Genomic DNA, 16,708 nt, shown 5'->3' with positions numbered 1-16,708 from the left:
GTGATGTCGGTACGCGTCCGTATGGTTCCGGTGATGTGCTGGATGGTGTACGTCAGTGCCGCTGCTGTTGCCTTTGCTTTGTTGCTGGTGAGAGTGACTTCAAGCCATCGCTCCGGTGAAACGATCCGTCCGTCATCACATGGCGGAGGAGGGGAGAAGCGTCGTCTCTCAGTATGCTCCTGAAGACCAAGAATAAACCTACGATTTAAGTATTGTAGTGGGAATTAGTTAACGTTTTACACATAGTGATTGCTATGGTTACCCTATGGTTAATAATATAATATAATATAATGTAATTTATATAATATAAATTATGTTGGTAAACTGCAATAACCCATAAGCTTACTATAGACATGGAATTTTGTCAATATGGTTAAATTCCACAATAAATTATATATACTTTCGGAGGAGACTAATTAAACGTTGCTTTTTTCAGAATGTGCAAATTTTATTCACATGTTGTGTCACAAAAACCTTTTTGGGCATAATGACAATGTTATATCATAATTTTTTGATGTTCCAGACATTATTAATTTTATGAATTTATTACATTTTTTTAAGGAAAAACCTATTTTCTTCATTTTTATAATGGGAGGGCACTGTGCTTAAGAGATGTGGCCTAAGGGTCCTCTGGTCTGACCCTCCAGCACAAGGCAGGGCTGTGTATTCACAGGTTTGTGAGCCATATGATGAATAAATTGTCATAATCTGTAGTGCACAGACACTACCTATTCCCAAAAAAGTGATAGAGATGTGTTTTCCCTATGGAGGTAAAATGCATATTCACAACAGGCTTTGTAAAGCACCTGGTCGGACTGAAACCTGTAAATACAAACAGGTTACATTTTAAATAGAGAGCATATACATCCACATATCACAACAGCATGCACACACACTTACAAACATTCAAAGACCATCTGTGGTTTATTACCTCTGTCTATCCTGTGGCTATGATTTCAAAATGGCAATCACAGTAACAAGGCTTTCTTAATGGTTAATGGTAACATTATTCACATTCACATTGAAATGTTATATTACTTTTGTTTGGAGTGTCAGACACCCTGGATCAGACATTGTGTGGAGATTATGGAATTCATACAGCTGGCTTGGTGCTGCTGGTGGTGGGTGCGGACACACAGCCGGGACAGTGAGGATAATGTCACATGTTCAGGCGGGGGGAGGGCCGAAGGGCCGAGAGCCGGTCACATCTGAGCGTGGAGGGGGAAGGGCTCCCAGGGGACTCTAGATGGAGGGATGATAATTACATTCAGCACTCCGGGAGATGTTAAAAAAATCTAATGCACGGACCTGCTTGCATTCGAAATTACCTTTGTTGCGGAAGAGCAGCTGTCACTTGAAATGGGTCTGCGGCCTTTTTCTGAATTGATGGTGTTTTTTGTATAGATAAAGGTTATCTAATCTTACAAATAGTCAAAAGAAATGATTAACAGCCCCCCATTCACTTGCATTGGTTACAATAGAAGTGTATGGGGGGCTGTGCTGTTCTGTTACTAACATTTTTCAAAATATCTTCTTTTTGTGTTCTGCAGAAAAAAGAAAGTCATACAGGTTTGAAATGACAAGAGGGCAGGGGCGGCGCCAGGACATGTTTCTTGGGAGTGCTAAGGGGGGCATTATCCGTTTAACAAATACTGTACCTTGGCTATAGACAACATGCAATTTTGCCATCGTCTTCTTTTGCCGTCATCTTCTTAAAAATATTGTTGTAGTGCATTAGCCTACACTTCTCCCATGGGTGCACTTAGTTATAGTTATTGTTAATTAATTAAGATTTTGTGAACATTTTAGAACAAGCTTACATGATATGCTGTGGTTTTTAGTTGAAAACATTGCAATGTGTAAAGTAGCCTACAAAATGTATGGTTTCATTTTTTACTCTCTACGACACTGGAGACGCTAATTTGCAAGCGTGAAAACTGGCAGGCAGAGTCAGCGTATAGAGCCTCTGCCTACAAGAAGTGCTATTTGCAATCAGTGTATTATAGCCAAAATTGACATTCTTACTACACATGTTTGTCTTGTTTTTAGTAAAAAAAACTATCTAAAACTTCTTAAATCAATATATAATTACTCGACAAGAAAAGTGACCTAAGATATTTAGTCTTGTTTTATGAAAAATAATATAAGAATTAAGCAAGTGTATGGTAAAAAAAGTTTATGCACTTTCTTGACAAGAAAAGTGACCTAAGATATTTAGTCTCTTTTTAAGGGGAAAAATATACAAATTAAGTACGTTTATGGTAAAAACAAGCAAAAAAAATCGGCCAATGGAGTGAGAAAAATGAACTTAAATTTAGTTTGACCTTTTTCTCAAGTACCTAATTCAAGTTTATTTTCTCACCCCATTGGCCGATTTTTTTTGCTTGTTTTTACCATAAACGTACTTAATTCGTGTATTTTTCTCCTTAAAAAGAGACTAAATATCTTAGGTCACTTTTCTTGTCAAGAAAGTGCATCTTGATTTAAGAATCTTTAGACATTTGTACTACAAAACAAGACAAAAACACTTAGTATGAATGTGTTTCCGGCAATGTGTTTGATGCTGGAAACAAAGCTGTTCAAGATTCTTAATTTACGAAATTTGTTATAAATTAGCCTCACAAGACATTTTGATAAATAAATCATGATAAATTAGCACTAAGGGAATGGTATTCTGCACTAGCAAGTGAAATAACAATTAATAATTCTTCATGAAAAAGAGCAAATATACAATATATAAAATAAACAATGTAATATTATGAATATTTTAATATTTCTGATCTTTCACCATTTGGTGAACTCTTGTGTGGACACATACGTTATTTGCATTTCTTTGAAGTGCCTTCAACATTTATTTTTAATTCTCCTTGTTCAATATGATCTATTGAAGTCAATTCTCTATTCTGTCAATCCTGACATAAACCATATGTGTACACATATTTACATCCATCAGTGTATCATTCGAATACGGCTCTAACAGCCTCATTGATATATGATATAATCCCATCCCATTTGTTCAATGTAATTTAATTCCCGAGTAATCACTGTAACATGGAAGGTCAATACAGTTCACTAAATGTGAAACTGCATTTGAAATAAAGTACACAGTAAAGAACCCAGAAGTTTGCATGTTTAGAAACAAGAACTACTTCAGTCTAAAAGCAAGATGAGATTTTGATGTAAGTGATATTCTTGAAGGTTCTGCCATGCACGCTATCACACTTACTGAATAAAAGAAATGCTTTGAGAACATGAAACCTCTTACCGTTTCAAAAACAGCGTATGGACGAAAACCACTGGTGCGATTAAACGTTACACATCAAGGCAATGTCCAAGATCTTATCGTGCAGACCAGATGGTGGATGCGGGCATGCCCTTGGCCAACCAAACTCTCTGTAACAAACAAACAAATAAAACTCCACAATATCACTCCCTCACAATAATAAGAAACCTTTTTTAATTAACAGTTAACATGTGATTACACCAGCTATAAAATAACATTAACAAGTGGATGAGGTTCAAGAAGCCCTGGGATATTTTGCCCAAAATTCAGATGACCTGCGCTGCACTGGCAGCATCGGCTAATATGCTTGCTGGGTTATATTCTGAGCGAGACCTTGCATAATCTATGATAAATTACACGCCAGATGGATACTTGCCTTTTAGCAGTGACATCAGCCATGTCTCTTAATAGTGACATCTGGGCAGACTTGGGTTCAATTACACACTTGTGATAAATAGAGTGTAAAAAGCTGGTCTGTACCCAAAATGCTTATTATTTGTTGACAAGTATGTCACATCTAATTATTGCACGCATGTGTGGTTTTGTGGCTTAATATTTGTGTGGTATTTTACAGTACACAAAATGTCACCATAAGGAACCCATCATATAAGTGTAATACAGTGAAGCACCTTAAAAAACTTTTTTTGCTGCCTTTTAAATTTTGGCCAGTGGTTTGCTGCTGTAAATTATAAAAATGAATAGACGCATATTGATAAATTGAAAAAATGTAAAAAGATTTGAAAATGTAAAATCGATTGATTGCACTTAAAAAACAGCAATAACTCATGTATTTTTTTTTACAGTGAATGTTCAACAAAGAATCGCAGAATTGGCTTTTTCATTAATAAGCTTAAATTTGTATTCAACTTATTTAAGAGTTCACCTAAAGCAGCAATATACACTCTAAAATGATGGGTTATTTCAACCCATCGTTGGGTCAAATATGGACAAACTCAACAGTTGGGTTAAATTAACAATGGGTTTAAAACAACCCGGTATATTTTTTAACCCAACAGTAGGGTTTGTCCACTTTGACCCAATGATAGGGTTGAAAAACCCAACATGTTTTAGAGTGTAATCTGCTTCATTTAATTAAATTAAATTTTAAACTGAAATTTGAAGTATTAGAAAATTAAATAATAGAATGAAAAAAGAATTCTTAATACAGTTCTGAAACAGTCAAACAAAAAACATTAAACATTTACCATAAGAAACTCTGTAACCACTGATACAATTACAATATCTTGCTATATTTATTAACAGAATTGTGATGCGCCAGATCTATTGCATATTTACTATGCAAAAGAATAGACTGAAAAAGATTGTAATAAGTGTTCTTCACCGGAAGGTGGCAGTATTGAAACACTCTGCACTGTGTGAGTCTATAGGAAAAAATAGGCCCAATGTATACTGATAGGCCCGGTTTCACAGACAAGGCTTAAGGCTAGACCCAGACTAAAATGAATGTTTGACCTGTCATAACTGAATATAACTTGCCCAGAAATATCTTAAAATATGTTAGTGCCATTGCTTTGTCTCAAGATGCACACCAGTAATGTATTCTTCTAAGGCATTTTTGTAAAAGCAACATAAATATCTTAATTCGACTAAGGCATAGTCCTGGCTTAAACTAAACCGTGTCTGTGAAACTGGGCCATAATGTTTTATAACCTTATGACTTTTTACTTTATTGACTCCGTATGTCATCTGATGAGCTGATGTTTCTATAAAAACATTGTTGTTGAGCAATAAAACACTAACACTGAAATACTAAAGGAGTGAAATGACTTTGGAGTTACATTTGAGGAGTGAAACTGTACTATTTTGTGATTTCAAACCAGGTAGGCAATATTGAATATTTTACAGGGTAGATTCACTTCTTTCAATTTCTGTTTGACACATACCGGCTGAATGTTTCCAATGCTTTTTCTTATAAAAACAAACTGTAGCACATTTAACACAAGCTGACCTTTTGTGGCCATTTGAAATTCTCAACACTTCTGTAGTCTACGCCTACTGTTAGACACTTCTCCCCTTTTGAAATTCTGAGTCAACACTTAATAATTTATCAGTTCACTTTTCTGCAGGCTTTCTTTGTAACGCATTGTATTGAGTTGTCCGGGCAGAAACCCAAGGTCTTATAAAATGTTCAGTTCTTTACCCAGAAACATTTCTACCATTAAAAACAAAAGTCTTTCAAATGACTGGCACAAGCATCATCTCACCCTGATATCACGACTAAAGTGAGGGTGTGTATGCATACTGTATACTGTAACAGAATAATACGATTATTGAAACACTTTAACCCCTCAGCCCATAAAACAGTTCATGCCTCCACCAGGGGGAGCTGTCACCTGAGTTTGTAGCTTTCTAAGCCATGTGCTTAAGGGAACAAGTATTGCCAGTTTTCACTGCCTTATTAAGTGTTTTTCTATAGCCACTGTCTGTTTTCTTGTGCATGGACCGTTTGCCTATTTATTCAATTATTCCCCTTGTTTGGATTTGTTTGCTTATTGCCTGCTTCTGTGCGTTTTTAACTTTGCCTGACTTCATTATGTCTCTGCCTGTCGTTTCGAAACGTTTGCATAATCTAAATGGACTCTAACCCAACCCCAGTTCTGGATTCATCACAACCATAGTATCACTCCAAAAATAACACAATGCTGCCAACAAAGCATGTATATGCCTTTTTAATGGCCTAGATGAAACGTCACAGAAAGAGAAGCTACACTAAAACTTCCCAAAGAGAACTGTTCCTCAGTTCTCAGATTAAACTTTTCCCTGTACATATATTTTAACAGTCACTGATCTGGGGTCAGAATATGTCGAGCGATTAGACAGTTTCTGAACGCAAACTTCTGCATTGCACTCGACAAAAACAACAAAGAACTGAAAAAAGAAGAGGAAGTGATTTTTGTCATACTTTGCAGGGTTTACATAATCAAAAATGCCACAAGTCACGTTCTGACGCCACAAGAGAAATCACGCAGTGCTTTTGATACCCAACCACGAAAGACAACCATTAAAGTCGGCATGAAATTAAAAATCACAATTCAAATTGATTTACACAGTGTTGCAATATTCATTATAAGTTATTGATCCGTGCACATCATTATTTTTTAAAAATTAATTTGCACTTGTAATCTTTAATCAAAAACTTTAACCTCCCCCCCTCAAAACGACCTTGCTTCACTCCCCTTCATGAGGAATGGCGCGAGGGCGGGGCTGCAATGACTGACAGATTGCAAACTGGATTACAAATAGGGTTGGGAATCGAAAATCAATTCCAATTTGGAATCGGAATCGAAAGGCTAGGAATCGGATCGGAATCGAAAGGAATAGGAATCGGATACTTGAGATTAAAATTTGAATTCCTCTTATCAATTCCTGTGTGCATATTTTCAAAAAGTATCTGCTGAGATATCTCAATAAAAGCCCTTATGAAAGTTATCGATATTTTTTACTATAGTAAGCATAGTTTAGCTATAGAATTTGCATTAAAGCACAGGAATCACAAATTAAGCAGTTGCATTATAGTAACTGCAGTTTAACCATGATGTAGTTCAACTATGATAATACAAATTGTAATAAATCAGAAAAGGTGTGTTTCTATGTGTAAATATACACAAAACGGTGCTCATAAATATATATATATATTTTGCAAACAAGTCAATAAGCAGGCTAAATGACCATACAGGTTGATATCTAAATGTTTTACTTCAACTGTGGAATCGAAACTGGGACTCGATAAGAATCGAAATCGATAAGCAGAATCAGAATTGGAATCGGAATCGATAAAATTGAAACGATTCCCAACCCTAATTACAAATCTGACTCCATTTTGTTGGCAACACCCAATTTTTAACAATCCAATCAATACTGGATGAACGAAATCAAGTCCCGCCCTACATTTTTTTCTCATTTCAGAAGTTTTTTCAGATATACGTCACGGAAGAAAAAACAATCGCTACTTCCGTTTCATGCCGACTTTAAAGAATTTTCCTAGTATTGTACATGCAAAATCAGATCTGAATGTGTTTATAGGAAATTTGTGATTTCTAAATCCAGTCAATGGGAATTACAATTCATTTCATCACACAGATTTCAATACACAAATCGTGAGCATAGTAGCTTTAGTAGGCTATACGACATTTTGCTTTGACAGCCACTTTCCATTTACAATTTAATTTCTGTACAATGTGCAAAAAAAAGTGCACATTTAAGCTTTAATCTTTACTCCAAATCATATTACATGCCGTACGTATATTGTAGAGTTTCTATACTACTGTGCAAACTGCAGTAGTGGATCAGTCGCATATATAGGGATGTTAAAAGGGCAGTCCGGGTCATTTGCATTTCAATGAACGTATAGTGTGAAATTCTAATTGAAGACTGCAGACGAGAATTTAAGCATGATATTAACACGCCCCAGCTAATTCTCAGTAAAAGTTCTTCTTTCACACTTTCAACATAATATTGATGAAATATATAAAAACAGAAGGCTTCTATAAATAAATAAAGACTGCTGCGGGACTTAGTACTAGTTGCCTCTCTGTCCTAATTTAATTGTACTGTACAGTGAAATCGAATTGCTTCCAGACGTCTAATAGAACACAGTTAAGGGGAAGAACAGGACAATGGCCTTAGAAAAGTATTTTAAGATTTTAATTGCAAATGAGCAGTGATCTCCAAATGAATAACTGTTTTGCACTGCATGGGTTTCATTAATAATTTGTCGAATCATTAAGCAAATCACTTGTAAATCACTGTAGAGAGAATTTATTTGTGTGGAAGAAAATGTTGGATTAAATTAGAACAAAATAAAAAATGAGGTTAAAAAATAGAAGAAAAAAAGATGCTAAATGGCATGTACAACATTCTGGGTAACGTTTGAATGATTGAGTGACATTTATTTACATAGTGAATGAGTTTCTTCTCAACACCAATGCTGATAGTTCCGTACAGGTGCATCACTATTTACATTCTGCCCTGGTATGCAAAATAAATATTGGTATTGGTTTGTATACACATAAAAAGGGTGCCAAAGGTTCCCAGATGACATTGCATTTTCAGTGTGTTCAGCTTAAATTGATCACAACCCTCTTGGGCAAAAGTCACATTTGACTTTTAAAGAAAAAACGCCACGTAATATACAGCTAAAGCTGACACATCAGTCTTTAAATGGAGCTTAAAAGTTTAGTAATAGGCTAATAAATTTTAATTACGCTATTAATTTAAACTCAAAAGTAATTAAAAAGGATAATGAAGTGTTATGAAGCTGCATGCTAATGCTTACATGCAAATTCTAATAGTTCACAACAAAAGTCGGTGACATAAATGATGGTATTATAGGAGAAATAAAACAGAAACAAATAAAACAATTGTTAAAATACATTAAGAGTATGGCGATGTAAAATGAATGTGGATTGCATAAGGAAATAATCTGGATTTGATTGTTTGATAAATGTTTGCGTTCATTGAGTTCACAATTTCTAAACCTAATCGAGCAGTAATCCTCGTTTTTCAAAGAACGTTCATGCCGCTCATAAAATTAACCAGCATATTCCACGAATGCAAAATCTCCGGGGGCTGCCATGGTTACACAATCATCACAGTAATCCACATCTTAAAAAGTGCAGTAGGTTAAGCAGGTTCATCAAAGCAATGCTTTGACTCTGATCAGGGTTTAGTCGGGCGTAATGAGGCCCTGTAATCAGTTCTGAGCTGACCCGTGCCCGATTCTAGCATTGACCTTCCCTGTTACAGCTCTTTAACTCTTAAAGTAGACATCGGACTGCCAGCCCTGCTGAATATATGTGACAGCAATAACTAGCTAATCGGCCAGCGGGTAATTTGTTACGATTATACGCCTTCACATCTTTACAGAAATGGATGTTTGACACTCGCAGGCATGGAACGGATTCTGCAATGGTTTCCATTGGTAAATTTATAAGAAGTGAACATGAATTAATGTATTACATTTCTAATATTTTCATTTCAGCAAAAAAATTGTCATTTGAGTTTTCGTTTACGACCGGTCTGTGCACTGCAAGCAAGAGCAACTTCTTCCATTCGCCAACCCAAAAAGGGACACAAAACTCTTCCAGATTTATGCATCTGTCAAACTTTGGCCCAGCTCAGCACCAGCCCCGCCTGGCCCGTGTTGGACAAAACCATCCTTCCTCAAGCGCCGGGCAAATATTGACCCGTCCCAGTTACAGATGAGTCTCTACGGGGAACTCGATTGGCAAAGCACTGATTCACGTTCATTAGAGCATCCAAGCCTGTCGTTGAAGCAACTTGCTAGAGTTACCACGGTGCCCCTTTTAATCCCCGTGTCGATGCTTTTTCATCTCCTCGATCCTTCCCACAAACTATTGTGAGTCATCAAAGACAGTGTAGCACTTAAATGCCAATGATCACATAGGCTAGAAGTCCAGACAAATGAAAGAGGGAACATTTCATAAGCTCTCAGTGGAGGCACCGGGCAGACAGTAGATCTGTGAGGGGTCGCGGCCTCAGAGCGGGGTACAGAGACAGAGGATAGCTGACTCCCTAACTAGTGCTTCTGAAAGGATGCAGTTTGGAGTAGGTTATGCTTGGTGTTTTTAGCAGGTGGCCATACAGCTGGTGTAGTACACAAAAAAAACTAGTAGGATTTACTTTTTTTACCTAAGTTTTTGCATTTACTTAAGGAAATTAAGTAAATGAACACAAAAAATAAGTAAATCCAACTAGTTGGGTTTTTTCAGTGTATAGTGAAATATTATGTTATATAACGAACAACATAGTAAACTTTTAATACTTTATTGTGCAAAGAAGGTTGTAACTTCACAGTTAACTGGTCCAGTTAAATCGAAGCATTTTTATCTTTTTTTAATTTTTAGCAGCAGACTTACTAAACAGAACACTAAAATTATCTTTTTTTTTTCAATTACTTAAGCAACTACAGATTTAAAACAGTACTTATATAAAAATGTATTACAATCATTTAAAGACATCGAGATTTGTAAAGTGCACTTGAATCATTATTTTATATATAAATCGGATTAAAACCTGTCAAGAAGTCATACATCACACCAAAATCAAGAAAAAGAAAATACACTTTTAAAGTAATGCAATAATAAAAAGTAAAAAAACACAAATTATTTATGCTGATTAAAAATATAAAAAAATATTTCAATCGTTTTATTCTGTACTCTATTTTTCTTTTATAGTGAAAATATGCCGGTAGAAATATATGCAACTCTGTATTATTATTATTGTAATGTTGTATGTCTGTTAACAACCTTCCAAAAAGTCAATAAAAACTGTGGTTTAAAAAATGGCAATTCCAATTTTTGTACTACACTAAACAAAATACTGTGTGTACGGAAATGAGAATCTTATGGGAAACACCGCTGCAATTGCAAATAATGAGTTTCAATTCTTTAGTTCAATCCACTTACGCATTATGTCCGCCTGCTTTCACAATACACTTTGAGTACGACTCCTTATCCAGAAACTGCACAGAACAAACCTGAGCCGTCTGGCAGTACCCCTCACATTTGATTCTCAGGTCATAACTCACCATGAAATGGTTAAAATACTTCACAAAGGTCTTGCTCTGTGGCTGCGCTAACCTAAGGGCAAGTTCATGCAAGCTGCGGGGCTGAATGTCTTCGATATCAAACGCTTCGGTCATGGTGTATTCCAGCTTCCACTCTGACCTTTTCTCCATGTTGGCTTCTGTGAGATTTAAATAGAACTGCCAAATATCCTTTAGATGATAAGACACAGGGGTTTTATCAGAAGTGATGCGAGGAAAGAGGCAGATGACACTTAGACTTAAACACACCCTGTCATAAGAACTGACACCAGGATTAATCATTTTCAGAAAGTGTTTTAGGAAGAGAAAGAGACGTGGTGTGGTGTGGTAATGACCTTTTAAACAAAGTCCTGTTTTCTAATCTATAAGAATGAAGCTGAACATTTATCTTTAAACAACTCAATACAACATATAGCTTCAAACAATTCAATACAATATTTATTCAGAAGACACACGTTGGATATTATTAGTACTTGTGATTCTTAAATAAATATGCTAGCAGTAAAACAAAGTGGACACTTACCAGTAAACCATAATCCTGTGGGTTGTACAGATACGCACGGACAGCAGGGTTGTTTGAATACGGCTCTAACAGACTTTTGATAGGTGTAACAGCAGATGTGACAAATATAGAGTTCACAGGTTCCCCTTGAATAAACGTTAAATATATGAATTAACTTTTACATTCATTATGACATGCAATCTTCAGGGAAAAACAAGGTATAGTGACCAGTGTATGAAATTTAGTGGCATCTAGTGGTGAGGTTGTGAATTTCAACCAATGGCTCACTCCACCCCTCCTCCTCCCTTTCGAAGCACTACGGTGGCTGAAGAATAACTACGATGTCGTCAAGTTTTTGCTTCTTCGCGAAGGAGATAACGTATTTACAAAACACAATCTGTAGAGCAGTTTGTCCGTTTAGGGCTACCGTACAAACAACAAGCCAAATTCCAAGTAAGGGGACCCCGCGGTGTATGTAGATAGAAATAGCTCATTCTAAGGTAATAAAAGCATAACGCTTCATTATGTAAGGTCTTTATACACGTCTGAACACATAGTTACGTGTATTATACTGCATTTCTGTCAGTAGATCCTCCAAAAAATCACACATTGCACCTTTAAGTATATTCTCTTAAAAATGCACTCGGGTCAAACAGTTGTTACCTTGCTGATCCAGCAGAACCATTATGCTGTCTCGATGAGTGTGGCCGTAAAATTGACCCTGAATGACGTCACTGTAGCTGCGAAATATCTTCACTAGTCGTTCGTTGTGGTTTTCTCGGATGGCTGTCGTATTTGTGGCGAAAGGAAGGTAACCAATCGGGACGTGCGCAATTACGTAGACCTCAGAGGAAGAGAAGAGAGATAAATTACACTCCCATGTCACCTCACATAAACGCTGACATCACTTACACGGCCGTACTACTATGCATCTGTTAATTTACAGTCTAATATTAAATGGCACCCTGTGATGCATTAAAATTCCTCTCAGGTCTCACTTTCTCAAGGTTCTGCCTCGACAATTCCAGCGTTTCCTGCAGCCATTGAAACTGCCCGGTGGGGTCACTCACATTCACGGTCACTTTATTAGGACTGTAGTACAGGTTTGTGTTCAGACTCACCAGACGTAGACCGGGTTTGATCACATGGGAGTAAAAGCCACCTTAACACACACACACATGATGTAAAAAGAACAAAATTAATTATTTTAACCAGTTTAAAAATTCTTAAAGGGATAGTTTATCATTTGTTCACCCTCATGTTGTGTAAAATCTGTACATGACTCTTTTGTGCAGAAAACAAAAGAAGATATTTTGAGAAATGTCTCGGTGGTTTTGTGTCCACACAATGGAAGTCGATGGGAGGCAATGTTTGCCTGGTTACCAACGTTCTTCAAAATATCTTTTGTGTTTCTGCTGAAGGATGACAGGAACAGACAGGTTTAGAATGACATTAGGGTGAGGAAAGATTCAAGTTTTTTTTTTGATTGACTATCCATGCTTACCTGGTCAGTTTTGTAAAAAGTCCAAAACACATCTTAAACTATTTAATAGACCCGCCTGACCAGTTTAGGAGACAAGCAAACTTAGGTTTGATCTATATATAGTAGCATAACCTTTAAATGTCTATATACAGTACAGTATGTATAAGGTATACATTTTTTTTGTATGTACCTCTTTGCAAAGTAGGCACAGCTGCTGGGCTTAACCAAGGGGACCAGAGCTTGGCTACTGCATCATAAATCTTATTTTCAGATGTTGGTAACTGATCCTGAAAATAATGATGCTTTTAGGGAAAAAGGTGACAAGAAGGCTTAAAAGACAACTAGCTGGTATCCTGTGGTCATTTATACCTGTGGCCAGTAGTCGTGGTTGCCCAGGGCAGGGTAAACCGACAAGTTGGGGAAGTACTGTCGTATGGTGTGAGTCATATTGGCAATAACATTGATGACTACATCGGTAGACAACTTCTCTTTGGGGACATGTGGAGGGCTGTCTCTGCAGAAGAGAACATAATATTTCCATTTATACATTTGGCAGATGCTTTATCCGAAGTGTCTTTTTTCAGTATTTGCGTTCCCTCGAACCCATGACCTTTGTGCTACTTACCCAATGCTAAATTAAATATTTATTATTGACATTAATAGCACTAGTGATGCAGAAATAACACATTTTGCATTGAAATACTAAAATATCAAACAGAAATCACGTGAATGCAAAGAAAATAGACCCATAAGATATTTATATTTGTGTTGTATTGTATTATCCTACCCTGTCCAGATAATGAACTCGGGTTGTATGTCCGCGTGTTTCATATAATCTAATGCCGAAAGAATAAGTTGGTATGGGGAATCACACAAGAAATCTCCAAACTCTCCAGGGTCCAACGCAGGAACGCCCTTGGAAGAAAAGCACACCTTGGTGTGGTCTTCTGTGACATGATAGGTCGGATCCAAGTGCAAGTCTGAGATATGCCAGAATTTACCTGGGATTTACAATGATGAAGGTAAAAATTCAACAGACATATAAAATATCCCATGAACTAAAGCAACACAAGTAATGCAACATTATTCACAGTGGAAACAAGTTAACAAGACAAGACAAGGTAGGAGTATTAAAGGGATAGTTTTCGATGCATCACTAATTATCATTTTTGGGTGAACTGTCCCTTTAATAGAGCTCCTCTCATACACAAAGTGAATTATGAAACTGGATTTTATGATCATAAAATGGGGTAAAGTCATGAATATTATGAATTCTTTTAATAAAAGACGCAGCCAGGGTCTTTACAGAACATATTTACTTTAGACTAAGTTTACAATGGACACGTGCGACACTGATTTATTGTAAATACATAAGAAACTCCGTGAGCTCCACAACTAAACCACCATTACAGCAACAGAAAATGCAAATGCCAATGCAAACAAAGTGTCAGGGTGCAGCAGGGCAGACCCACGAACACAAGCCGACACACGCTCCACCTGCACCAGCTGATCTGTAACACTTACACTGTCGCAGGTGTTTCATCTCGTTCACAGGCGCAGCTGAAACCTGCAGGTACAACACACCGAACAAACCCAACGTACCGAGTAAAACCATGTTGAAAGCTTCGTGGCTTTCTGTTTGTGTTATTCAACCTCACTCGTATAAAACAGGAAAAACAGCCGCGCTCACGTGACCTGCTGCGGTGACGCGCACAGATTGTATATTATACAAATATAAAGCCTCATCAATGCACGATTTAATACATTTTAATGTTTCGTTTGTATATCTAGCACATATTGGACCATTTTTCACTTCAGTAAGTGAACACGCTGGTGGAAAAAAACAATACAAATTCTAAAGGGTTCTTTTACAAATGCCACCACACCATTATAAATCAGGTGTAATTTACCAGTTAAACCAATACAACCAGTACTTTATGTTGTGTGTTTTGGGTCTTATTTTAGTAGGATGTAATAGTGTTCTATTGGTTCACATCTGCCAGATAATGTCCCATTAAAACAACTCAACCAAATACCAGTAGAGACCCACAGAGACCATTAACTATCAAAACCAACACAATTCCCACTATAACCATTAAATTAATCAGACTGTCTATGATGGGGTTCTATTGTTCTAAGGCAGTGGTTCTCAAACTTTTTTGTTGTAAGGCCCCCTTTGTGTAGAGTGCATCGCTTTGCAGCCCCCCAAATAAAGACTTTAAACAATTTAAACAAAAACATATTCGGTTATACAATGCTGAAACATCAATTCTTTTGTCTGGTGGTCTTATTTTTCTGATGTTTGATTGCATAAAATCTATGATCAATTTCTATATTTCATAAAATGCCACAAAATCTGTGGCCCCCCTGGATCCATCTCGGGCCCCCCCAGGGGCCACGGCCCCCAGTTTGAGAACTACTGTTCTAAGGTATTTCTTAGAGTCTGTTTATTTATTTATGTTTTTTGGGGGGGTTTCTTTTTTTACTCCCACATATTGATCGAAAGTGGGGCATATAGGTGGTCACAATGGAACCAGCCATTAAATTAAACACTGAAACAATTACAAAGCTCAAATCTATTAGTGAAACATATGTTACTGTGAGTTCATCTTAACAATTAATCTATTAAATGAACACACAATGCATTTCTTTGCTTGGTTGTTTATTAAACAGATTTACATGCTCCCAAATGAGCCATAATGACAAGTAGGCTAATTTAAAAAACGATCCAAATATGTCCGTGCTGTGATAGATTTGGTCTAACGGAGTGCAAGATTCGTCTTACATCAAATATTAAAGCGCATTGCATCTGTTGCTGCCCAGTGAAGAGGAACACACCCTGTCAAGGTGTTCAGACTTATGCTTTCTCATAGCTTCTCACAGCCACCACACCCTCATAGGTGAGTTTCTAGAGAAAGTAAAAAACGATATAATTACAGGTGTCAAATAAGTCTAAAATCACTTAAAACAACTAAAAATAATAGATACTCACTGCAACCATCTTTCCATCCTTCATCTCTCGGGCATAGGTGGCTTCTTTGCCATTCCACTTCTGCACTTGCACAAATCGGTCGCCATCCATAACCACAGTGGACTGATGAAAAGTAACGCATGAGAGCTTCAGACAGAGCGCATCTCTTTATTGTTATGTATGTGAAATGGGAATGCACCGTTCCCAACAGATCCCCAAACCTTACCTTACATTGCCTGCCATCTGCAGTGGTCTCATCAAACTCTTCGCCCAGTCTAAAGGAGATCTCAGAGTTCTTGAAAGTACTCTGTGTTTTACAGATCACTTTGTCCCCTTGTTTTGAGATGATGAGTGTGGGTTTAAGCGCACCTGCAGCTTGTCTTATTGCAAACCCAACACCTTTAAAAGAATCACATGCATCAAAACTTTTCCTGAAACCAAATACAAATCATTCTTCTTTTCCTTTTTTATTACTGCTGATGAAATACTTAGCAATGATAATAATCATTGTTATTTAACGCTTTTATTATTTTGAATAATAATAAACTTACCTATAGCTTTCAGGTACTCATCAAAGTTGTCACTGCTGACTAGTTTCCATGTGCCACAGAATGCTTCAACCATTTTGAGAAAATGAAGCTACTTTAAGTTCAGTAAACAAAAGTATAGTATTTCTCTCTTAAAGCAACCGCATTTTCTCTTAGCAATGGATCTTAAATAGTTTTTTCAACTGCATAAATGATTAAACCAGAGTGGGAGGAGTCATAATTCACATGGGCTGAAAGCTACATTTGACTGGCTTTTGAGTTTCTAAAATGTGCTCAATGACAGATTGTATATAAGTATTAGATAAACTAATGTAAACATACAATTGTATTGTT

General features: G+C 36.7%; 2 protein-coding genes across 4 annotated transcripts; both read right to left on the bottom strand.

Annotated features, from left to right (window-relative positions):
- Nucleotides 1-69: 69 nt before the first annotated feature.
- Nucleotides 70-14,535, bottom strand: smpdl3a (sphingomyelin phosphodiesterase acid like 3A). Of its 3 annotated transcripts, XR_008964407.1 has the most exons (9): nt 14,381-14,535; nt 13,644-13,857; nt 13,226-13,370; nt 13,047-13,143; nt 12,372-12,535; nt 12,037-12,217; nt 11,395-11,519; nt 3,266-3,393; nt 70-179 (listed from the first exon to the last, which is right to left on the bottom strand). XR_008964407.1 is itself a non-coding variant. In XM_057352744.1 (8 exons), the coding sequence occupies exons 1-8, from the start codon at nt 14,469-14,471 to the stop codon at nt 3,340-3,342; spliced, it is 1,071 nt and encodes a 356-aa protein (XP_057208727.1). In that variant the 5' UTR covers nt 14,472-14,535; the 3' UTR covers nt 2,813-3,339. The 3 variants fall into 3 exon arrangements, 2 of the variants coding, with proteins under 2 accessions (XP_057208727.1, XP_057208726.1); XM_057352744.1 differs by lacking the exon at nt 70-179 and having other exon boundaries at nt 2,813-3,393; XM_057352743.1 differs by lacking the exons at nt 70-179; nt 3,266-3,393 and adding an exon at nt 7,994-11,042.
- A 975-nt stretch (nt 14,536-15,510) lies between these two features.
- fabp7b (fatty acid binding protein 7, brain, b) lies at nt 15,511-16,545 on the bottom strand. Its single transcript, XM_057352846.1, has 4 exons — nt 16,379-16,545; nt 16,054-16,226; nt 15,849-15,950; nt 15,511-15,764 (listed from the first exon to the last, which is right to left on the bottom strand). Exons 1-4 carry the CDS (start codon nt 16,449-16,451, stop codon nt 15,714-15,716), a joined length of 399 nt encoding a protein of 132 aa, XP_057208829.1. The 5' UTR covers nt 16,452-16,545; the 3' UTR covers nt 15,511-15,713.
- Between the last annotated feature and the right edge of the window lie 163 nt (nt 16,546-16,708).

The sequence above is a fragment of the Triplophysa rosa genome, linkage group LG15 (assembly GCF_024868665.1).
Source record: "Triplophysa rosa linkage group LG15, Trosa_1v2, whole genome shotgun sequence".
Classification (NCBI taxonomy): Eukaryota; Metazoa; Chordata; class Actinopteri; order Cypriniformes; family Nemacheilidae; genus Triplophysa; species Triplophysa rosa.
Note: the sequence above shows the minus strand (reverse complement) of the source record. Positions and strands in the feature narration are given on the sequence as shown.